This window comes from Malaclemys terrapin, chromosome 9, assembly GCF_027887155.1.
Source record: "Malaclemys terrapin pileata isolate rMalTer1 chromosome 9, rMalTer1.hap1, whole genome shotgun sequence".
Classification (NCBI taxonomy): Eukaryota; Metazoa; Chordata; order Testudines; family Emydidae; genus Malaclemys; species Malaclemys terrapin.
The window spans coordinates 3394115-3419056 of NC_071513.1; the positions used below are offsets into that span (position 1 = coordinate 3394115).

A 24942-nucleotide genomic window follows, 5' to 3' on the forward strand; every position below is an offset into this window, starting at 1 on the left:
TTCACATTACACCAGTCAGTTCCCACCCCTGAAGAGCTCACAGTCTAAATACACAAGCTAAGAATTTGTGGGAGGGGAGACAAGCACAGAGAAGTGAAGTGAGCTCCCAGGTCGGAGCTGCACACAGGAACTAGGCAATATTACATTGTGCTCCTTGCAAATTACTTGCTCTATATTACTGACAGGCTGCAAAAGCAGATCTATGCCTACGACAAGACGGGCACGGGAAGGGATTTCACTGTTCTACCAAACGGTTTCAGGGTGTTCTGGGGTGCACACCAGCAATCCACAGCTGTGACTGTGCTAAGAGTTGAAATTAACACAGGATTACATTCACATGACTGAACTCCGCCTCTGTCTGCAGGGCAGCATTTCCCTTTTTCCTCAAAGCCGTATTTGCTTGGGCAGAGGAATCCCTGCAAAGCGAGCCCCGAGAGTCCCCACCTTTTTGACATTCAGGAGCTCCATGCTTTGCACCTGCATGCCGAGACGAGCACACCGAGACACTCACTACATCCCTAGGCACAGCCAGCTAAAAGCTATTCCCCTCATTTGTCACAGCCTCTTTTAGCCTCACTGAGAATAACCTAAGGATCTGTCTAGGTCCATCAGCCACCCACGCTGAGCAGCCTGCCTCCCTGACTCACCTGGTCTGGTCCTCTCACTGCACACCCGGGACCTGGCAAGCCCTGCTGGCTCATTGGGCAGCAATGGGTCTAGGGCAGGGAGCCAGAACATCGGGGGCTTCCAGCGGGATTGCTTCCTCATCTCCCTAGTGCCCTGGGAAGCAGCGGCATGGAAAAGGGAGGAAGAGTGAATGGCTGGGAGGAGGGATGCGAGGACGTAGAGGAAAGAGCGGGGCATGGGAACCAATAAACCTGTGGGGAGGGGAGAGAGAGGCTCTATATAGGAGTGGAAGGGAATCAGGCTGTTAGGGAGTGATGCTGAACGGGGGGGGGGTCTTTGGATGGGGAGTTAGGACTCAGCGGGGTCCCTGCCAAATAAGGTACATCTGCCCCACCAGACCCGCAGTCCTGTATGAAAATAAACACCCCCAAGTGCAAAGAAATGGGATTCTCAGCATCAGAATTCAACCGCCATACAGAACAGTGCTGCGGCTGACCTAGCCTAACCCCATCCCTACCGCATCTGGTGAACACTTAAAGCTAGAAGACGACCCCATTAAACGGTCACATCCCATGCATGTCCTGCATTCCATTCCCAGTGTCACTGGCTCAAGTACTCGTACGTAGGCAGAAGCTCCCAGAGATCGACTTCCACCTTCCCCTGCCCGATTCATTCGGGAATACCCCGACCTGATATTCGCAGCACCATGAGGCAGGGATTGCGGTGTCAAGGCCCGTGTTGTGGCAACAGGTGAATGAATCAAGGAGGAAGGGATCTGATTAGGCAGAAGAACTCTTTGATTTACACACCAGTATCTTGGCAAGGGGCAGCAACAGAAGGAAATACAGGAGACCGTGAGAGGTTAGTAATGTTTGATTACACGCTGGGTTCTTCAAAGGACTAATCTCCGTGTGACTGTTCCCAGCCTCAACCATGCCCCTGTGGATAATGTGTACTTAGAAAACCACAATCCAATCATGCCTACGCTCTCAGGCAGGTTTCCTGCAACTTCAAGATGCCCATACGTGCCCTCGGCGCCCCCTTGCCCAGGTACAATACAGACAGGCCCTCCCCACTCGCTCATGACAGACACTCCCCCGGGAGTGGGGCAGACTGCAGCATGCTCCTGGAAGCCAGTCAGGTTTTTGAGATGTGCCCTGGAGAACCAACGCGCATAGCTGCACAGAAGTCGGGCTGCACCCTTATTATTCTTTTGATGCTCCCACGATAAAGATCTGCAACAGGCCAATGCCATGGCAAGGCAGACAGGGGTTAAATCCTTCGGAGAGACATTCTTTCATAACGCAGTGGCGAGGTCATTAGCAGTTGTCATTTGCCCTTTCGTAACCAAGGCAATGGAAGGAGCTCTCTTCGTCTCTCCTCCACCCAGGGCCACGTTCCCAGGGATGGCAAAGCAACACGCATGGGGCCCCGTCCTCCTCTCTCCAGCTGCATGTGGGTGCCTCTCAACTCCACAGAAGCTGGGAGCAACCAACAAGCTCTCCCAAGCTGTGCCAACTCCCTCCACCTGCTGGTGAGGCTCCCTTGCATAGGCCAGGCAAGCCAGGAGGTGGAGTGGAAGCAAGACCTTCCCAGTGGGGCACTGGAGAATTCCATCTGTGCCCGGGCCTGGTGGGATCATGGATCGGGAATCAGCGATGGTGCTCTGAAGAGCTAGGGGTGTGCCTGGGGGTGCTATGTAGCCTCGTACAGCGAAGGGCGCCATAGCTCTTACCCACAGCCTCTCTTAGTACCTTCTTGGGTTCTGCCACCTTCTGCTACCTGACCTGCCTTTACCATCCCTCTCCTCATCCCCTTCTCTCCCCTCACTTCCTTCACATCACCACAGAAATTCTGTAAACACGAGCTCCTTCTGCCTCTGGGGCTACTCAACTCCCACGCGGCTGACTGAGGACGTGGTGCCTCATGTGACTGCTAATTTCTCTTTCAGAGGAGCGTGGCCACAGCACACGGGGTGAAGGGCTGGAGAGCGAGGGGAGAGAGGGAGAAGATCCGCTTTGTCTCAAACAGGAATTAATTTCAGGGCAGTCCTAGGACCTGTCATACACAGGAGGTCAGACCAGACCATCACAGTGCTCCCTCCTCCCCTTAGAACCTACGAAGACAAACGCTGTACACACACGTCATGCTCTGTAACATGATTTTCAGAGGCTCTCACACTGATCTGGGAACCAGATCAATTCTTCATGTTTGATTTCAGTAGCACTACACTGATTTCTACCAGCTGAGGATCTAGCCCAACGTGTGGGTGCACGGGATCGGGATCCACAGTTCTGCTAGGCTGGACTGGGGTTTCTCTCTCCTGTGCAACCATGTTATGACATGTGAAAACACCTTGTTTTAAACATCTGCATTCTGCTATTGTGAAAAAAACCCTTCTTCCCTGCAGGGTAGACTGTCACCTTGCAAACAAGGTCCACACACTGACCTTCTCTTTCACGGACGGTGACCTTATTAGTACTAATCATGTTTCTAATAATATCTGGCATTGTAACCACACCATCTGCTGTAACACTGCTGTAAATCTTTAAAAAAGGCAAATGTGTTTGGTTTAAGCATTTTTCCTTTCCAACACATAGTGTTTCCTTCCAGGAACAAACGTCTCACAACTGCTTTCAACTAAATCTTCCCCCAAAGTTGCAAACTCTGGATTGAATCCAGCTATACTGAACTACGCTGGGACCAGGTTAAAGCTCCAACAAACGAGCAAAAGCAAAAATTCAGAGCTAAAGCTGAAAATCCATCCGGCTGGAACCCCATCATTAACCCCTCTGATTGTGGCAACATGTTGAGTAAAAAAAAATCACAGGGGGACAACGTGGAGGTGTCAGAGTAGATAGACATCCCGGGATTGCACTGAGCAGTTCAACAATTTATTCCTTTGTTATATACTTTCTATTTTATGGATAGGAGTAAATTTTATACTGCATTATATTACAGCAAACAGTTATATTTAAGCTGAACACTTTTACTTTTGCCTATCTGTCCCAGAATGGAGATGGAGGATTTCCTGCCCTTTAAAAATAAATCCTTTTAAAGACCGTAGTAGCCATCGCTGAAGTCTATCCATGCAGCAAGAGTTCTCTCAGAGCCAGTCTGGATAGCCTTACTCGCACTGACTTCAATAGGACTGCTATCTATGGTCCCCATTACTATCGTTTCTGAGCACCTCACAGTCTTTAAGAAGCTTGTCTTTTGCTATTTTATGGACAATAATAAATGACTTTTAATATGCAGTAGGTCAAGCTTTGCCCACGTAAGGCAACTTTCAGCGAAGCACCTCAACGCATTTATTTAATAGCCACGCAACAGTATTCATAGGGTAAGATTTTCAAGAGAGCTCTGCTCCTCTTTTGAGCATCTAGCCACTTATTTAGCTGCCTAAGTGGGAGATGTTGGGTGATGATTTCTTTTGAAAACCTGGCCTGAGTTGATTATATTTACTGATAAGCTTCCAAGCCCCTCAATTATATAGGTTTGAATTACTATATATATATGAATTACTACACACTCTTTTCAAACGGATAAGCCAGAGTGTTTTGGTCAACAAAGGGACCAGGTCAAAATGGCACCATCTTGCTGAAAAGATCTGCTCTGTAGGTTATTCAGAGTCATAGCCATTAACTTGTCTAAGTGCTTTTACTGCTTTCCACTCCTGCTAGCGCTGGTGTGAACGTAACTATGAGAACAGGAGCTGGGTTCTCTGCTAGCTCGGCATCACCAACACAACAGGGATGTCGGGCACCAGCCCTGCAAGCTGCTCCACGCAGTGAACCCCTGTGCCTGCGTAGACCGCCCCCCCCTCCCCCCACACACATACACACACACACACAGGGAGGGGTCTGTCTGTGGAGAACAGCTTGCCGGGTTGGGGCACAACACTGATACCAGTGTGAGAGCTGGAAAAACAGAGCTTGACTTTCAGCTACTCAGTCGAAGTGAACGAAAGCATGCCTCGAAACCGGAACTCTTCAGTTCCACCTAGGGCCCATTTCACCTCTCACTCACACCAGCGTGCCGCAGGAGGGACCCCACTGAAGTCAGCGCAAAGGAGAGGTAAAAGAGAAGAAAATCATCCTGTAGATATAACTCCGGGTTCCGAATCCAGCGCTGTTTGTAACATTCGTAATCCAATAGAACGTCTCGGCCCACTGAGATTCCTAGAGCCCAGGCTCCAGCTCAAGCCCAAACATCTACACCGCAATTAATCAGCCCCCTTCGCCCGAGTCAGCTGGCACAGGCCAGCTGTAGGATTTAACTGCAGAGTAGACACGCTCAGAAACGGCTCCCTGCTCTTCAGGTGGTTTCACATATTCCCTGCTGCATCCCACTATCTACCACGCCAAGTCAGCCTGTGGCAACATAATTCACAGAAATATAGAAAACTGAACAGATGCCCACTGCATGCAGGACCACAGGCAGGGAGGTTACGTCACTGCAGAAAAGATTACGTTAAAAATCTACTGTCTCTTTAAACAGTAGTTTCATGTTAGTGCCTGGAGACTTCCAGCATGCCTTACATCACAGAAGAACCTTTACACAGGCTGACGGGGTGGAAATGTGTGAGCAGCTGTTGAGTAGTTTAGGTCTGTGATTTTGAGACAGGATGCCCCGGTGGCAGCAGAGAGGATAGCTAAATGGAAATATGTTCTGTGCTAAATGAAAATCCAATCGATAGTTTTAGACCCTGTTGTCGAACCTTTCTGCTTAGGGAGGCCCACAGTGCTTACCGGAAAATAGGAGCAAACACTAGAAATCTGAATTTAGAGCAACTTCTGGAGAGAGGATGCAGTGCTATTGACAGAATCCATGGATTCTGCATGCTATAGTGAGCAGCGTGTATTGCCATGCTAATGGATTTTGACCAGACTGGAAGCCAGAGTGCACTGCCCTCTTATCAGAGGTTACCTTATCAAAAAGCCTTGTGAAGAGGGAGTGGTACAGGTCAAACGGCAATGTTGCATCATGTCACAAACTGAGTTCAGAGTACTTGGAAGCCTAACCGCGCACATGCACGCACTCAGCAGTGTCTGTGCAACGGCCACCGTCTCGGCTGATAAGCTGGGCCTGAACTGAGGCCAGCCAGGGCTAAAAGCAGGGCTGTTTCAGTGCAAGCTAAAGAGTAGCCCCACACTCCTCTCCTCTGCAGGCCAGCACAGCAGGTAACTGCATCTGATGTTTTCACCAGGCACAAACCTCGTCAGTGCAACTTAAGTGCCCATATTTGAATAAAATGATCCTGAGTGTCGGCGTATGCAAAGGAGACGATAGCGCTAAGCTGGGTGGGGAGTGGTGACAGGGAGAGGGAAACTACCATGGGAATTGGGGAAGGTATACAGAGTGCAATTCCTCTCCCGCTTGCTGTCACTACCCTGGGTCCTGCGCCAACAAGTGACCCTGCGCGAAGCAGGAGGAGTGCCTCTGAAGTCCATTCACACGTGCTTAAAGTTATTGCCTATCACAGAATCTCAGGGTTGGAAGGGACCTCAGGAGGTATCTAGTCCAACCCCCTGCTCAAAGCAGGACCAATCCTCAGACAGATTTTTACCCCAGTTCCCTAAATGGCCCCCTCAAGGATTGAACTCACAACCCTGGGTTTAGCAGGCCAATGCTCAAACCACTGAGCTACTTAAAGTTAGGCATCTGCTTCAGTACTGGGGCCTAGCTGGGAGGCTCTGTGCTAAGTGGGAGAGAGCACGCTCGGCAGCCTGCCTGGAAAAGGTCTCCACGGGTACCCGTTCAAGCAGCGTGCAGATAATCTGAAGGGTTCAGAGTCAGATCCCAATAGAACTTTCTCTACTGCTTTTTTAGGCAAACGAAAACCGGAGTCAGCACTTCACCACCATCTACCCAGCCAGAACACTAAGGTTACTCTTGGCTCAGGTTAATGCCGAAAATGCTGCATGCTCTGTCCCTGTGGGCCACCGATTAGCCCCTGGCTCAGAAATGGGATCTGAGACCCCTCTAACCACATCCGAGGGGTAGGCTCTGCACTGCCACAGCGTGTTGGCTGGGAGAGGAGATGCTGGCAGTGGAGCATGTGGAAAAGCCCTTCCTGAAGCTGTTTTGACTCTACCACTGAGCTCCTGGCCTACCAATCCTACCAATTTCCCGGGTGCTGGAATGAACGTATGCACTGTCCGGAGGGCCCGGCTCAAGGAGAAGCTGTAATAGATCTGGGGGGCTGTGGAGAAGGAAGGCAGTTCTACAGCCACTGGTGGGTAGTTAGCTACAAACACAGCAGCACTGTGAATCTGATGCCCCCAGTACATTGGAACGGGGTTAATTAAACCATTATTTTAACATGACGAAAGGGCTAGCATAGCTCTGCACACTGCCACACCTTGCCAGAGCTGGTTCTGGGGCCGAAAGCTCCACCTTCTGAGCTCAATTAAGCCCTAAAGCCAAACGATTCTTTGGGAGGGATCTTCCCCGGCTGGGAATCGACACCCATCTCTCTTCCGGGCAAATCTAAACCTGACCCGACAGTCCCTCTGACTGCTCTCCTGCACAGTGCACCATAGAACGAGGCCAATCCTGCTCTCCCGTCTGTGCGGCCTGCTGAAGTCTGCTGGGCTGCAAGGTCTGGGGAGCAAAGCTGTCCAGCCTGAGTAAAAAGACGACCCAAGCTGAGGATTTCAATAAAAACAAAGGTTACAGCTGTTTTAAGCTCTGCAGCCCCTGTACTAGTGGCAACACGCTGCACTGATATCCACGGGGCCGAGGTAAAACTCACTTGCTATCTCTACACAGGAGTTAAACCCCAACCCAATTCAAAGAGAGACCCCTTGTTTTTGCATATCTGGGCAGCAGAAGGGTTGCAGAGACACTCCATATGGGCAGGTGGGGGGCAGTTGGTAACTGCCATGGAGCAGTGCTCCAGAGGAGAGCAAATTCCTGTCAGGTCAGTTGGGTCCTTTACCCAGGAGCCGCAATGCTTTGCTTGAGGGCAGGTGGCTCCCACACACCTGTCAAGTAAGAACTAGCCTTGCTTAGATAGAGGGAAACATGCAACTGGTGAAATGCTTCCCAGGAAAATAGCGCTAGACAAGAGCAAGTGCAAAACAATTGAAAACGTGACCTTTGCCGGCTCAAGAGTTAGTTTTTTAGATGCCCACCTCACTCTACAATGCAGCCTGCTCTCTTGATCTGCACAAATCCAAATCAATAGCAGGGGCGCTGCGTTTCCAAAAGGGATCGGTACAAAGCACATCAACTGACTGGAAGGAAAATACCTACGGACACTTCCTATGCACAGTCAGTGCCCAGTAGGGTGACCACGGTCCCGTTTTATAGGACAGTCCCGATTTTTGGGTCTTTTTCTTATATAGGCTCATATTTCCCCCCACCCCACCCCCCAGTCCCGATTTTTCACACTTGCTGTTTGGTCACCCTAGTGCCCAAGTATGATCCATTAACTGCTAAATGGGCCAACATGCCAAATATACCATACCCATGTATCGGACAAGCGGCTTAAGGAAGTCCTCACTGTTGAGCTGAGTAAATAATATGCACTTTAATTCTTTTGGTAAGAATGAATTTAGTGTCATGAACGAATCCAGGTTGATAACTGAGGAGGCGGAGCTCAGAACAGTATAGAGGACGGCAATACAAACCTTCCTGCGCTGCTCCTGCAACTGACCTTCACCCTAGCTAGAGGGGGTCTGAAGGGAGATCACTCTCCCTCATCTCTCGTCTAATAATGCCCGCAGGGACGTGGGCATCTATCTATCCACTAGGAGCTGTGCTGAGACCACAGGCTACCGTGCAGCCATCTGTCATCGCGCGGAGGTCCCCACGCAGAAGATCTGCATCTCTCCACACAGCCAGGGAATGTGCAATTGGAAAGGCAAACGCCAGAGAGGTGACGTGGTGAATCCGGGAGGTTGTGCAAAAGGGAAGGGCCGAATCGGGCCCATTAGGCTCAGTCCTGTCTTGGGGCTGGCACAGAACTGTACCGCCCCGGGGGAGACCAGAAAGGGAGGCTGACTCAGGGAGGCACAGCTGTTCCCCAGGGCATAGATCCTGGAGCAGCCTGCTCCCAGCCAGTGGCACTTGTGGCCCCATCCCCTCAGGGCTATTGGTATGCAGACAATGCTGTAATGATGGGACAAGTGTGAAGGGCAGAGCTGAAGAAAGAAAAGCCCCTTGCTGGCGAGGAGTTAAAATTATGCTGATGAGGCTGTCCCATCTTCCCCAGGCCTGGGAGGGCGCTAACCCAGGGCCTCGCCAAATGGAACCAACCAAGAGCCCTAGGGATCCCTGTTACTGCAGCTCCCTGAGTCTCAGAGATCAATCCCATGGGCGTGACTCTCCCCACGGCACCCTCCTGCCCCACACAGATGTACGCCGGGACTCTGACCAGAATGCAATGTATTACACACGGACATTAGATGAGCTAATGTTCTGATCGGCTAACAGCTGCAGACGTATGCTGGCCGAACACAGAGTTCTACTCTGCTTTTTCCCCTGGACCACATCACAAGGCATCAGTGCCGCTGGTCCAGCCACGGCCCCGCTAGACGGCCACCTCCTTCCGGCCATTTCGGAACTCATTTATAACTTTTAAATATAGAAGCAAAAAGGCTTCCCACCTCCCTACGGCCCCTGGGGGCACAGAGGCTCCAAGGGGGCAGGACCACGTCTCCGTCCTCCCATCCTGGCCCTGCACTTGCCAAAAGAGCTAGCTGGCCACATGTGAGCTATTAAGCTGAACTCCATAAATGGCACACTGCCTCCAGGCCACCCCTCCACACAGTGCTGTGCCTACAAGGCACAATCAACCTGCGTTAGGCTCAGAGAGGCTAACTAAGGAGTTTAGCTTCTCACGTGACTTCGCTGTTGCTCCCGCGAAGAGCAAGATGGCCCCGAAACCAGCCATGTGGGACCTGGCACAGCCCAGCCACGATCACAGGAAAGCTGGGTCAGATTTAACGACGCTGTCCCCAGACTCCGTCTTGGGAGGCACTTTGCACACAGATGGGCAGCCATTTGCGATTCCCAGCCTCACGGCGTCAGGGTCAGCAGGGGCACAACACTCCCCAACTTCTCTAAATGCACTGACAAAGTGAAGAATCCTGGAGACCCGGGGGTCAACAGGCAGGGGCTGTCTGCAGTGCAGAACACAATGCAAAAGAAAACCTTCACACTGTGCATGCACAGGAACTCTCTGCCTGTCTCCTCATAGTCCTTGCTTGCTGCCAGGTACCCCACACCACCTGTCCTGGGAGAATGCAACTCACCAAGCTAAGACAAAACATTCTCAACTGTGGAAAGAGCCACCAGAAACAATGAGTGTGGCCCTCTCTAGAGCAACCCGAAAACCCATCTGCTTGCTAGAGCTGCCCACCAGGAGCAGAGACAAGGAATTACTAACACTTGCAGATAAATAAATCAAGTGAAAAATCCTGGAGCTGCAAAGAGCAGAACTCTATGGACAACCCTAAATAAACCTAAGCTATTGTGTTCACTGCTGCAGTGTTACAGCGAGGCGTGCGTTATGCAGATTAAAAACATAGGATATACACTCTACGCCGTACATGTCACGCACGAGCTACAGAAGTAACTTCTCCCACCACAGTAAACCGTATGAACACAACACTCCACTTATTAAGTCATACGACAGAGTATTAGTGAACAAGCGCTGAAATAAGCATGCCATCTATAGTAGCTTCCTAGTTTTCAGTCTCATCTCCTCGAGTGCTCCTATGGAAGGTGAGTCTGCTGCTAGTTGCAAAGGATAAATACCAGTATCTGTGTGCTGACAAAATCATGACATTACATACCGTTTTTTATAACGGACTGAATCGTCATGCACAGAACAAAGGTAATCAGGCCCTAAGAAATGGGTGTTATTTTTAAATTTTAAGTCTATTTATTTCTTTAATTTTAACTATGGCACTGTTACAAAAAATATCCAGGAATTACAGATTTAATATATTTTCCCCTCTTTTAGGCTCTGATTCAGCAAAGCAGTTAAGCAAATGCCATAAGACACCTTAGACATCCCAAAACCTCAACAGAACGCCATTGCAAAATAAATTAATTCCTGGTCAGATACTGTCATTCTGATGTTAAGGAAAATTTGTAGTGCATTAGTAACTGCTGTAAAATAAAAACTTCTCACAAAGGCAATTTATTTCTAAATTGTTTGTCTGGTTTACTTAGGGCTTGTCTACACATGAGAGTTAATTCAGAATAAGACAGGGTGTGACTTTAAATTGGATTAACTATTCCTGATTAACTCCATGTGTGGACCCACTTATCCCAGAAATAAGAGTGCCTTATTCCGAATTAAATTATTTCCACTGAAATAAACTAATCTGGAATAAGGCACTCCTATCCCGGAATAAGAATGTCCACACATGGAGTTAATTAGGAATAGCTATTCTGGAATAACTCCCTATGTGGACAAACCTTTAATGATGCTCTCTTTGGTTAAACTCTCTGTGATATGGTCTAAGGGCAGGTCTTCACTACGGGGGGGTGATGTCGATTTAAGATACACAAATTCAGCTATGTGAATAGCGTAGCTGAATCTGACGTATCGCAGCCGACTTATCCCGCTGTAGGGATGGCGGCAAAATCGACCTCTGCGGCTTCCCGTCGACGGCGCTTACTCCCACCTCCGCTGGTGGAGTAAGAGCGTCGATTTGGGGATTGATTGTCGCGTCAAAATCGATCCCCGAGAGGTCGATTTCTACCCGCCGATTCAGGCGGGTAGTGTAGACCTAACCTAAAATTCACTTACCATCCTTTTCTAAATTTTTAAAGAAAATATCAACTTTTAAAAAAAGAAAATGGCCATACACTGAGCTCAGCGCTGTTTATGTTAATTCCCATAGGCTTTGAAATCTTAACACATATCAAACTCAATTCTGGTCGCACACCAGTGTAATTCAGGGGTAACTCCACTGAAAGTCAGAATAGAAGGGGTTCAAATTTAGTATCAAGTCCATAAGGAACAACCTTGTGTGTCCTAATCTCATAAGCAGATTGAATACATTTGGATAATCAAGGTTTCAGACTGCCAGGGAAGATTTTCTATGTAAATATCAGATGTCAAGTGACACCACCCAATTGTTGAAAACAAAGTTTGGATAACTGAGTTTTGAATAATCAAGGCCTTTTCTGTATCACATCCGTTACCAACACAATTTCACATGTGAATGTTTCAATGACCTAGTTTAGTGCTGACCAGCTTAAAAACAACAACAGACAGTAGTAGTAGTTTTATAAGGCCACAGTTTCAAATCTGACCCCCACAAATCCAAATCTGGACATCTGAGATTTTTGGCTTGCTACGTTTTGGCATCCAAAACACTTGGATTTCTTTCTGCCCTAGTACACCAAGTAAGCAAACCTGAGATTGCAAATGTTGTTTTCAAACATTAATCCATATTTTGGATACTCAAATGGTTACAAATGTAAATCAAAGCCTCTTTGAAAGTTTGGTCCATATTATATGCACACTTAATTAGTACATTTGTATCTATGAAAGTTCCTTCGCCCAGTCACGTTACATATCAATTTGTGTTTCCAGTAACACAATGTCTTTCTTAACCTCTTTTAAAGATGTACAGAAGCCGCCAAGGACTCAGACTCTAACAATCTGCTGTTAAGGCAATTAAAAAACCAGAAAGTCTCACAGTGGTATGGGTTATATGCTTGACTAGTTGAGGAAAGTTAACGGATAAGCACTTATTGGCGGACTGCTATAAAGCCCTGGGAGTTCTGGGCACGCTGGCAAAACCAGCTGATCAAGAGTGGCCCCCTGAAAATGCCACTGGTTTAAATGGGGTTGTATGTCAAACCTGAGCAAGGAACGTGATGAGTCTAACACTTACTTGATAGCTTGTGATGAATTTAAATGGCCTTGTTGCAGATTAATTCCCTTTCCTCAATATTACTGTTTTGTTTCCCTGGAAATGAAAACTACTGTCAATTGCTGAATGGCTGTTAAATGCTATCTAGTTTATAGTGGCATAAGTACCCTGCTATCCTTTGCTGAGATTTTATTTTCTGTTTCATAGCTTCTTAAACTAATACTTCTCCGTGAAACACAACAGATATCACTACGCCTCATAAACCACCAATACACTGGGAGGGCTTTTTTCCCTCCAGTAAAAGATAAGCAGAGTTACCCCAACACTGAACCAAATCAGAGCCCGGAGTCTTTTCTGTGAGGATGCCCATCAATTCTGCTTGCCCAGGGTAGACCTAGTAAAGGGAAAGCACTGGAAATTTGTTCTCCAAAGGTAGCAGTAAGCGGCGTATGATATTCACATCTGAATTCAAATAATCCTGCTCTTCTTAACAAACCTGAAGGAGGAAGCACAGTGTGTGTGGTGACCTGGTATACAAGCCAAACTTCTGATCAGCTTCAAACAGCACCTTTTCTTCTTTTGATAATCAACTTGCCAGAGAAAGATTTCCTTCTCTTCCCCTCAGTTCCCCTCTCAAAAACAGCCTGAGTTCCAGGATGGGCGAGATTCAGTCCTGCACTTGGGACCACTTTTGGAACCAAAATTTTGCAACTCTTTGAGGCTCCAAAGAGGATGCATAAGGCAGCCACCCCAGACTCCTGTAAATAAAACCTTCATATCCCACCCATTATGTATCCCGTATTACTTGGAGAGAAAATACACCAAGAGAGATGCAGACACACATCCACACAGAAACGTGGAGCAGAGAGCTTGGCGTCTCCTTTGACGAGCAAGGCTACATCTGCAACCATATCTGTTTTTACTGTTCGACGGGCATGTAATAATCGAAGAATACAGAGCCGTAATAACGTTAAGAACACTGTATGAGACATGGTCAGCGAGGTGATGTGATTAATACAGGAATGTCTGGTAAGCCAGTATGCAATGTTCTGTACTAGCGTAACAAGCGGCTGTGGGAAAAACAAGCAGGGAAACAACACTCTGGGTCCAGATAAGCAACCGCGAAACAAACCGGGGGGGGGGCAACTGAAAGACAACGGGGAAACCTATTCACTTTGAGCATCCTATATCTTGTCTCTAACAAAGAGACGCAGCTCTTCTGCAATGCTGGGAACAGAGAGATCAAGAGAACATTAAACAGTTAAAAAGCTATATGGGCGGGGGTGGGAGGGCAATTGTCAGGGGCTGCCAGGGGGACAGGGTGGCTCTGCGAAGAGCTGGATCCTTCCAGAGAATGGGAAGCCCTAGGCAAAGGCCGCCGAGTGTCTAGACGGTTTATTGCTTTAAGGTCTGTTTTCTCTGAAATGCTTTTGTTCTAAATAAATACTGCTGTTTGGTGGCGGCTGTCCTAGCTCCCGGAAGGAACAAACAGCATGTAGGCACTGCCAAGAACTCAGATCTGCTGAGGTGATCTCAGACCAGGCCTAGGTGCCAACTGTGAAGGGGAGAACCTCCACCCCAAGCCAGAGATGATGGTGAGAGGCCCAAGACCTGAGGGAGGTGCACCTGAAGAGACCAGGAGGGGTCAGAGTCCAGCGCCTGTGATAACCGTTACCTCGGCCCCCACCACACCACACCACACCTTCTCTCTTGTCTAGTCACCTGTTGACTCTTTTCTTAACTCTGAGCGTTCTCGGGCAAGAACCGTCTTTGTCTGGCTTATTTCTACAACCCCTCACACAATGAGGTCCAGATTCCCAGGGGCCCAGCATTGCCACATCTCACAAGATCATCACGAGTCTCAGGAGAGTTGGTGCGTTTCTTAAAAAATAAGTTTCCAGCCCTCGCAGCTGTCAAGAAACACTTGGAAACCTGACCCGAAAGGCTCAAAACCCAGAGAGCAAATCAAATGGACCCCACACTGATTACTGTTTAAAAGCTGCCTGATTTCAAAGCCGATCGCACAATTTTTAGGGCCTGGTGGCGGATTCTGGAATTTGTGGGATCGGCGGCACTTGGGGTCTAACATTGCTACTCCTCTCCTGCGGTTTCCTCTCTGTGGGATGAAGCAAACGGGCCCATTGCGATGCAATGGATCCAATCAGAGCAGTCCAGGGAAAACTTCCCACTCAGACTCTGTTTTCCTGCCACTTAAACGGTCTGTACAGAGCACGTGCTTCTATATCGAAGACCAGGCTGTAATGAGTGTGTAAATTTATTCATCACCTAATTACACATAACAAAACAGATGAAATACATGCTGAGCAGGCAGCTTAAGCGAGTAGCTGACCCCTTTCAACAACAACTTCGATATCTCTTTTCTCTTCCAAACTGGATGTTCCCTGACTTCCCCCCCCCGTGGTTAATTGCAGCCATGTGTTATTGCCAATGGGTGAGATTTGAACCTGAGCCAACCAGTGCACATGGGGATCTGCACACTTCATTCCTTGAGTCCAGCTCTGCAGAGAACTGCCTAGGGCGGAAGCCTGGGTGCTTGTCAGGAGCTCCTTACTGAGTTGTAACCCACAAAGAGAGTGAAGCATTATGTACTGCACATCACTTTAGTCAGCCCTGCCTACACGGCAATTTATGGGCGTTAAGTAACAGAGCCAGACTGAGTGGTTAGACTGTTTGTGGGGCGCTCCAAACTAAAATCTACTTCTGCAGCTCTCTCCCATGGTCCAGTAAATGATATATTGGACTATCACACCGCATATTTACTGTACTCCTTTTAGCTAACAAGTGAATGTTATACAATTTAAAGTAAACATATTAATCTCTTTATCCAAAATATTTGTCTCACCACTGGCTGCAGTTCAAAAGATTCAAGGGCACAAGGAACATTAACTTTTTTCTTTGCTGATAAAAATATATTTCAGTCTATCACTGTTAGCAGGTGAGTAATGTAAATGAACATTTGAACAGCGTTATATAAATAAGGAATCATCTGATGAACTTGGATTAACAAGAACAAAGCTAAATGCAACTTGGATGTCTGAACTTCCTATCAACATGGAACAAACAGGAAAAAGCTAGGAAGGTAAAAAGTGTAATAATACGGGTTAGACTCTCAAACGGGACCTGGACATGGTCTTTTTTTCACTAGTTCACCTAACTATTGTGCCCAAAATTTAAAATAAAGCCACGGCTTTTCAAGAAAAACTCCACGTTCAATGGGAAATTTTTAAGATCACAAAATTATCAAATTCTTTCTAGCAATTCAGACAACAGGAAACGTATCCTACTTTAGCACTACAAGCATAAGTAGTGATTTTGAGTGTCTCCGTTTTATCCAGGCCCAACTTCAGACACCCTAAAGGGAGATCACTATTCAGAAAGTGCCCTCTGAAAAATGAGACACCCCTTTAAGATGTTATGGAGGGGATGGGATGTTGATGGAGGGAAGGGTGTGACAAAGTTGCCTACAATGGTATCTGGCCCCTCCGTGACTGCTATAAGCAAGCATCTTCAATGACCTGAGATGGGACACTAGAAGGGGAGGGCTTTGAGTTACTACAGAGAATTCTTTCCCAGGTGCCTGACTGCTGGTCTTGCCCGCATGCTCAGGGTCTAACTGACTGCTGTATTTAGGGTCAGGATGGAATTTTCTCCCAGATCAGATGGGCAGAGACCCTGATGTGATTTCGCCTTCCTCTGCAGCATGGGGCACAGGTCACTTGCTGGTTTGAACTAGAGTAAATGGTGGATTCCCTATAACTTGCAGTCTTTAAATCATGATTTGAGGACATCAGTAACTCAGCCAGAAGTTATGGGCCTATTACAGGAGTGGGTGGGCGAGATTCTGTGGCCTGTGAGGGCTGGAGGTCAGACTAGATGATCATGGTGGTCCCTTCTATGTCTCAGATTAGGCACCTCGACTTGATGCACTCAAAATCACTAGTCACTTTTGAAAAAAATTTGCTTAGGCTTTCAATGGGTGAATTAGAATAATTTTTCTGTTGTCTCCATTGCTGGAAAGAATCTGGTAATTTTGTAAACTTTAAAAAGTTTCCCAATGAACTTTAACTGTGACAAGGAATAAAGCAGCATTTACTTCCTGTGAAATTGAACTCTCAGGAATGATCACTAGCAAAAGATTTAGCTCATTAACTCACATATGATTTTCACACTCTGCATCTTTTCACATCACTTGAAATCTCCTCCTATCCCCAACTTTCTCTAGGCAGCACTCTCCAAATATTTTGGCTGCCTATAACATATTTGGTGCAGTGTATCTGCACCCTGATGCAGGCAAATACAGCTGGGACTGATCAATTATTGCAAATGGTGTCTTTATTTAAAAGCACGTTTCAGAGATCTGTCCTGAATTCAAAGCTCTGGACACAAGTTAAAAGTTTTGCTGTTCTAGGGTGCTCGGTTTTGGATCTCTGCTTTTCTCATTTCACTTTCATTTACGGTCTGTAACCTGAGTTCTCCATTTCAGGCATAGCCATGACCTACAATCTCAAAACGCTCTACATAATGTGCTTTCTCTCCGATGTTCAATATTCTGTACATTTGTACCAGATGTCAAAACTGAATACAAAACATAATTGTGGCAGAGTTAAAGTTTTCCCTGTCTCTACCAACACTGCTGGTATCTTTCACAGGAAACTTCCTGATACTTCCAGTGTCTGAATCAGGCTTAATGAAACAATTGTGGGGTGCTAAATATTAGCTAAACTAGATTTTAGGGGCTATATTCTACACAAACAACATCCTCCCTGCAGAAAAATACTTGTTATACTCATCTCTCATATTCCACCCACTTGAAATGATTCAGGAAGAGAATGACAGCAAAGTGAGATTAAGCAATGCATGTGTTAGACAGTCCTCACCTTTAGAGAGTCAAAGCAGGCAATAACTCGACCATTTTCCACATGGCAACTCCGTGACGGATGGGCAAACTTGCACTCTGCATCAGATCGAGAACAAGTACCTCTCTGAAATTCTCGACATACTTCTAAAGTCAGCCATTTTGTATCACGAACCAGGGAAACGTTTACAGCCATATTAAAAACAAAAATTAAAACGCAAGCAATCACACCCTTCTTTAGGACAATGTTACTGCTGTTTTTTTTAAAAAGGGTAAAAAAGTGAATTCAAGTTAAATGTGAAGAAATAACGAACTTGTTGCTTTGGTAAAATTTCTATTCGTCAGCACTTAGGTTTTCATTTAAGTCAAATTGTGTTTGTTTCAACAAGAATTAAACATAAAGCCAATCATAAAATAGAAATCTTATCAGAATAACTGAAAATCAAATGAGAGGCCAGCTCCTAAAAGTGCAATTGTAGAAGTTAAAATATAAGTGTTATATTTTGTGCCACTGCCAAAGTTACTTGAAAATAACTGGCAGACTTTCAAAAGACTTCTGTGCTCTCCAGTTAATGGTTTCAATTATTCTTGCAAAAAGCATATGCGGCTGGCAGCGCTTCTGTTTGCGGAATGGTCTCGGTCCTTGGGCAGAAAACTTTTTTTTCTCCCTTTTATTTCTTGATTCTAAAAATGACAATTCGCGAGTATTAAAAGGAGCGAAAGGATGTTATCACTCAAAAATATTTGCTACATACTCGGGAAGGAAAAAAAATGGCTGAGTGAACAGAGTGTAAAAAGGAAAAACGGGGGGGGCGGGGATGGATGAGTTGCCGTTAGGGTATGAACTGCAAGCAACGCCAAATTTAAAAAAAAAGGGGGGGGTTGGGGGGAGGGGGAGAGAGAGGCAGCCTTAGACAGAAATCCAAGCAGCAGTGGCTTCAGGAAAGGCACTTTTCAGCAACCTGTAGGAAAAAGAAAAATAGAATCAGCTAAAACAATCCAATCTCCCCCTTGCCAAACTCTAGCTTCAAGAAACAACTGTGTTCATTTGAACAGGAAATCTGCAGCTACTGACAGTGCGGCATAGTGCAGTCAGCCATTGTAGATAAAAAGGGCATTTCCCACATGAAGCTGCGCATGGTAAGAGGAAGCAACCAATTAGATTTACTGTTGCAGCAGAAGGCCTGGGCAGCCACCCAATAAAAGAGATTGTTTCATATTGATCTACACTGGCAGACATTCATTTTTGTGCCCACTGCACAGAAAATACCTTAGTTTTACATGACGGCCTCTGGTGCATTCGTGATACATCTCTGCGTTTCAAATTTAAGTAGCTTAGCATAGGATTCACTTAATGGGCTGCTCCCAAGCTGAGGTTTGGTTACATACCTGCTCCTGAAATCCAGAGGATAAGAATCACTAGGAAAGCTAACCTACTGTACGCACCAGCTGTTTATTTCTCCCTCTTTAAAGAGAGCGGCTGGTGGCTGTGTGCCACAGTGAGAATGCAGCTAGACAGAGAAGCGGTAACACGCGAGACCAGGGTGGAGTATGGTTTTCAGACAAAGACGACTTAAATTGGTGTTCTGTTTTTTAAAGATAGTAAAAATCTCCCCTCACGAGGAAGCTTTCCGGCAGGAAGAGCAGATATTGCTTTCATTGTGTACAAAGCAGAAGGCACTGCCATAGTTCAGCCCTCATACGCACACTGCTCTGCGTCGGTAAGGTGTTTTATTTAACCCACTGTTAACTGGGGAATACATTTCAGCGGCTGACCGTAAGGTTACATGGAAACGAGAGACTAATTCACAGTCGTGTGTCTATAAATCTGGGCTTGACAAAATCAAAAGCAAAACCGACATGGAAACTTGAGCCACATGCACAGAGCAGAAAAAAATTAACTCATTGTTAACAACTGTGTTTTACTGCAAGGTTGAAAGGAGATTTCAATGACTGTCGTTATTCCGTTTCCAGCATCTTCAGCGTGTTGCACAATAAATGATTGTCAATAACTTTCTATCACTGATTTTCTTTGTGGGGGGGTAACGTTACGTCATCCCTGGAGTTTCCCACATTTATATTAGAGGCAGCTGACGGAGCTGGATAGGATTCAATTGGTTCAAGATTTCTGAGATCCACCTCTTTTTGCAAAACATAAGGGCCCAATCCTAAAAACATATACATGCGTGTAAATTTACTCACATGAGCAAAAGTATGCATATGCATAAGTGTATGTAGGACCGGGACCTCACATTGCAAGAAATGGAAATTTAAATTCTTCCTATATTATAGATATATTGTCAGAACTACATTTGTTAGCAATTTATAAATTTTAACATAATTGAAAATGCACTCCAGATGTTTGGAGAAAGCACTAAAGGACAATACTGTCATTACATTTTTGGTTTTTACACTAAAAAATTAAAATTGTGCAAAGTAAATTCCAAGCATGTGCTGAACCAATTAAAGTCACAGATTTGCAAGAGAGAGTCATGCAAAAGCACATGGACTCTTACGCACAGACTTGCATCAGTGGAACAGTCTACAGTGCCAGAAGGACGTCTCATTTTCGGGTATCAGAGGGAGAAGAGAGACAGTGAATGCTAAATTTACCAGACATGATTTAACCTCTGAAGGGGAGGGGAAAGAAAGCAGAACTGGCCCAATGTCTTCTGGGTTTAGTCAGGAACAGGGAGACCGCTGCTAAACTGATCCTGATTTTGTAGGCAGGGCAATTTTGTGTTTGAATCTGGTTCACTTATGTCCAACCTCCCAATCCTCCTTTACAGGGCATATATAAGAAGGTATGTAGATACATCTCCACAGACAGCTTGGAACAAGCTGGGTGCAGCTCCTCAAACGAGCTGGCACAGGTTGAGAATGGGTGGGGATTAGGTGAAACGCTCTTGGGAATTACTCCTAGCAGACTGAAATACAACTTTCTGGTGAACAGGGTCATATTCCAAAGCTTTAGACTCCAGTGGAAAGGAGGGTCTGTTTCTTTGAACCTGAATGCTATGGGCTCAAACCCGTTATATACCATTAGTGTGGACAAGTAACAATTAACTACCACCTGCCAGTTACAGGGCTCCTCTCATCCTGAAGAGTCTCAAAGCATGTGACTAACTACATGCTCTCCCTTGCTCTCTCATATAGATCGAATATAGAATATTAGAGGTGGTTGGCATTTTTCCATTATAATTTTTTTTTGTTTTTCATCAAAAACCAGTTCCAGTACAGAAACTCTCTCTCTCTCACACACACACACACACAGAGATTCTCTCTTAGGGCACATCTTCACTACCTGCCGGAGCGGCGGGTAGCGATCAATCTATTGGGGGGTCGATTTATCATGTCTAGTGTAGATGTGATAAAAACGATCCCCGATCGCGCTCCCCATCGACTCTGGAACTCCAGCTCATGAGAGGTGGAAGCGAAGTCGACGGGGGAGCGGCAGCGGTCGACCCGCCGCTGCCCTCACAGCCAGATAAGTCAACCTAAGATACGCCGACTTCAGCTAAGCTATTCACGTAGCTGAAGTTGCGTATTTTAGATCGACACCTCCCCCTCCCCCGCTAGTGTAGACCTGGGTTTACACATACACAATCCAGCAGTACAATGCCCCCAGAGACACTTTGCTGGGGCATCACTTTGTTACTGATTCAGAAAAGCACTGAAGCACATGCTTAACTTTAATTATGCAAGTTGAAGTAAAAGATGCTTAAATGCTTTGCTGAACCAGGGCCTAAATCACCCACACTACTTCCTAGGTTTATCTTGGATGAAAGGCCTCCAAGTACAGAACAGTCCCAACCCAGCTTATGCTTGCATGGTTTTACAAGATCACAGCCCAAAGATGTATGAGTTAGGATTCCCTACAAGTAATCACAGACGTAACTTGCCAGTTCTGTCAATGGTTGGATTGTTGCAGATTTCCCCTCCCAAGAAGATACATCCCTGTCCATTTTAGCCATATGGCCATGGAGAAAATCTAAAACCTGTGTTCTAACATCATGCTGAGAATTTTATACTGGTGCCATGAGACTCAAATAAAACCAAAGGGGAAAGAAAAGTTCAACGAGCCCCACTGCTGACAGTATAAAAGTACGGCCCTTTCCCCATAATTCAATTCTCAGCAGCATACATTTTGCTTACAACAGTTTCCACATTTTTCCGGTTCTGCGTATTACCGCGGTTTTGGTACTGACTGTTCATTCTCCCGTCTATTTCAAATAAGAGGAACAAAACTGTCTCCCCCCCCTCAAAAAAAACTCAGTAGAATGAAGTTATAAAGGAGGGTCACAAAATATTGTTTTCGTTAATGTTATGCTTGTGGGAAGTTCAGTAAAGGGGGAGGGGCTGTCTTCTGAACTGGTCTGGATCTGCTGCAAAACATGCCAGGTCTGTCTGGCAGAACCTATATCCCGGGCTACCAGATGGAACAATTTAGCCCTGACTTCAACCGAATGTCAGCGCAAAGGCAGGAGCCAAGGGCAAGCAGCGAAGTGATTGCCTTTCCTCCTTCAGCAACCCAGAACCACAGAACGGAATGCCTGGCCCAGCTAGGGATCACGACTGGCTGAAATACAGGAGGTGATGGGCTTGCTGTGGACATCAAAGGCCCCAATTTTGCTGCCACTGAAGTCAGTGGGACCAGGATCAGTCCAATGAGTGACAGTCATGTCAAAGACGCCTTTGGCAGGATTAGCATGCACTGGCTATTTGAGGTAACGTGAGGATGGAGAGCAGAGCAGGAACATACTTGCTCCATGGTCGAACTTCTGCTATGTTCCCTGTCAGTGATCCCTTTTCTGTGATCCACACACACACTTCTGATGGATGCCGACTCGTGTGCATGTTTCCTGACAGCAGAGTGCACACAGATAGTAATGTATGTGACAGGGTTGATTCAACCAGCTCCCATGTATCAATGATACTACTTCAAGGGCGGTTCTGCTCTGAAAAACGGCATGGTGGGGTTCCGTATTTATTGCATCTCAGTGATTTCCAGATCACATTTGCTCAGTTTACAAGTAAAAAGCCCTTTTATCCTAATTGCGGGCCCTACAAACCAGGACTGGTGGGATTTCCCCTCAACAGAAAAACACCCACTGGGGGAAAGAAAACACATTAAAGCTTTATGAAATGAAACAACACACTCACAGTGTGATCCACTGTGCAAGCATATTTAATCCCCGATCTTGTCCAAAATGAATGAATAGCTTTAAGTGAAACACCAGAACATAATAACCGAGTCCCGATTCTACTTTAGACAGCAATAGTCATTTACCAACTTAGTGGGTTTTCCTTCAATTAAAGTTTGGACCAAAGCAATCTGAATGGGTTAACCCCACACTTGATGGATTCTGAGCTGGGTGGAGAGGGGAGCAATGCTTTTAAAAATTGACAAAATTCCCAGTTCAGCTGTCCCGTCTTTTGTTGATTCCAGTAAATGGTCACATTGTTGAATCACTGATGTTATTATTGAAAGTCCAGCTTCCAGCAGAGCTTTTGTACGGCCGTTCTTTTAAAAACGTTAAAGCTAAATAAATAAGCAGTGATTTTGCCCACTCCCCATTTCCCTCCTGGCTTCTAGACACTTCGGGAATTATATTTGATCATTTTCTACTGGGTATAAACAAGCACTGGGTGATGCTCTCGGGGCCCTTCCTTTTTAACGTTTTAGAACAGTTAAACTTTTCATTCACAGGCTGAAATTAAGAGTCTAACATTTCCAGTACCAAAAACTTTCCAAATAAATCTAATGTTCATGTAAATGCTTCACGGGACACAGACACTTTAAAAATGGAGGGAAACAACATACAAAAACGCTCTGGATAGTTATTTTCTAGGGGCAGGACACCTAACCTCCCCCAAAAACAAACCAAAATCCACTGGAGTTTACACATCCCCCAACAACCTCAATCTGGGTCCCAAACTGGGTCCTTCCTTTCTCACGCATCAGTAGTAAAAGCAGTGCAGGTAAAATTCTACTTTTCCCAGCACACCTGAATATCCCTAGGAGCCCTCAATGGGAACAGAAGCCAGGGTTTGACCTGAAGAATCTTGTTACTGAAATTATTGACAGTGATGGATGTCAAGGAGAGAATCCAGATTTACACAGATTCCAGAGTGAGATGGTAGTTTGGACATTTGTAGGGGAAAACCCTCCTTTTTATTTGTAAACTGACATATTTGATTTGGGGTCCCTGAGACGCAAATGAACCTAGACCCCAATGGTGCCGTTTTTACTTCTCAGGCAAGTGAGCTATGCACCACACTAAAATACAAGGCAAGCCAAGTCTCTTCACCACTGGATCACAGAATATCATGGCTGAGGATCAGTGGTTCTCAACCTAGGGTCCGCAGACTCCTGAGGTTGAGAACCACTAAAAAGACCTAGACTGAAAGACCTAGACTGAAAACTGACTGAACGGAATTCCATAGATACAGATAATAGATTTCCAAAGGGGTCCACACCTCCATTGAAAATTGTGTAGTGGTCCACAAATGAAAAAAGGTGGAGAACTACAGGCTAGATGAGGCGGCTTCTAGCCCTACACGTCTATGAGTCTTTAAAGCCCCACACTGGGGAAGAGTCTGAAGCAGTATCAATGGACACCAATGAAAAGAAGCCACACAAAAAGGGAAGGGAAATCTGTGCCCTTTAATTGTGAAGGACCAATTCAGCACAGCAGTAAAGCATATGCTCAAATGTTTTGCTGAATTGGGACTTAGGCTCCTTACAGTTCTCATGTAGACAAAATTCCCATAGTCTCTAATGGGATTGCAATACCAACTGTTAGCACGCAGGAGCACTGTACCAGCAATTAACAGCATTTGCTCCTGTGCTTAGTATAGAATAATGCCGATGGTTGGCTTTTTCATAGCGCCTACTCTTTGTCCATGTACAGGAGGGGCTGCAGGCTCCCATCCCAAGGAGGTCAATTTATTTTCCATCGCCTTCCAGAGATTTTTTTCCCTTTTAAATCAGAAAATCTATTTGCACCCAAGCCTTTATTCTGTTAAAGCAAACACTTTAAGGGCTTGATAGACACTTGGAATATTTCCTTTACGAACATTCTGTACCTGGACACTTTCTCCCTCAGGGAACAGTTTACTTAATTTAAGGTAGACCTTAGCAGCTAGAAAGAAATAAAAACCTCTTTTGTTCTTCAGCTCAGCTACCCATAAAAAGGAACAGATTTGCAATTTCTCTTCCCTGGACATGCTTGGAAAGTGTTCGTTCAGGGTCTAATCGCGGATGTTGGGGCTATGAATCACCATGGATCATACTGCGTGCCAGAGAGTCAAATCTAGCCCCCAGCTTTCAGCATGCTAAAAACAAGCCAAGTAAGAGAAATAAAACACTGTGGCAGAAAAAGCCTCATTAGTGGGATATAGGCCTATTTACACATGTGCTCGCCTAAATGGTGTGTGCCACACAGGCATTTGGATGTGCAAACTCCACATTTGAGCGTGCAAACAGCTACTAAAGCAGAGGTGGGCAAATTCCGGCCCGTGGGACCCTCCTGCCCAGCCCCGGAGCTCTTGCCCTGGGAGGCTCGCCCCCCCAGCCCTTCCCCTGCTGTT

General features: G+C 46.1%; 1 protein-coding gene across 8 annotated transcripts in view; it reads right to left on the minus strand.

Moving 5' to 3' along the window:
* MBNL3 (muscleblind like splicing regulator 3) overlaps positions 1-24942 on the minus strand; it is a 121335-nt gene that overhangs the window by 63160 nt on the left and 33233 nt on the right. For 7 of the 8 annotated variants that reach the window (XR_008446199.1, XR_008446198.1, XM_054039833.1 and 4 more), the window contains exon 2: positions 17372-18311. Coding sequence is in view for 6 of the 8 variants with exons in the window: in XM_054039833.1 (XP_053895808.1) it covers positions 17372-17545 (174 nt within the window). In the remaining 2 variants the exon portion in view is untranslated. Of the gene's footprint in view, positions 1-17371; positions 18312-18738; positions 18757-24942 lie in introns of those variants that run through there. The other variant, XM_054039834.1, reaches the window with a different exon arrangement.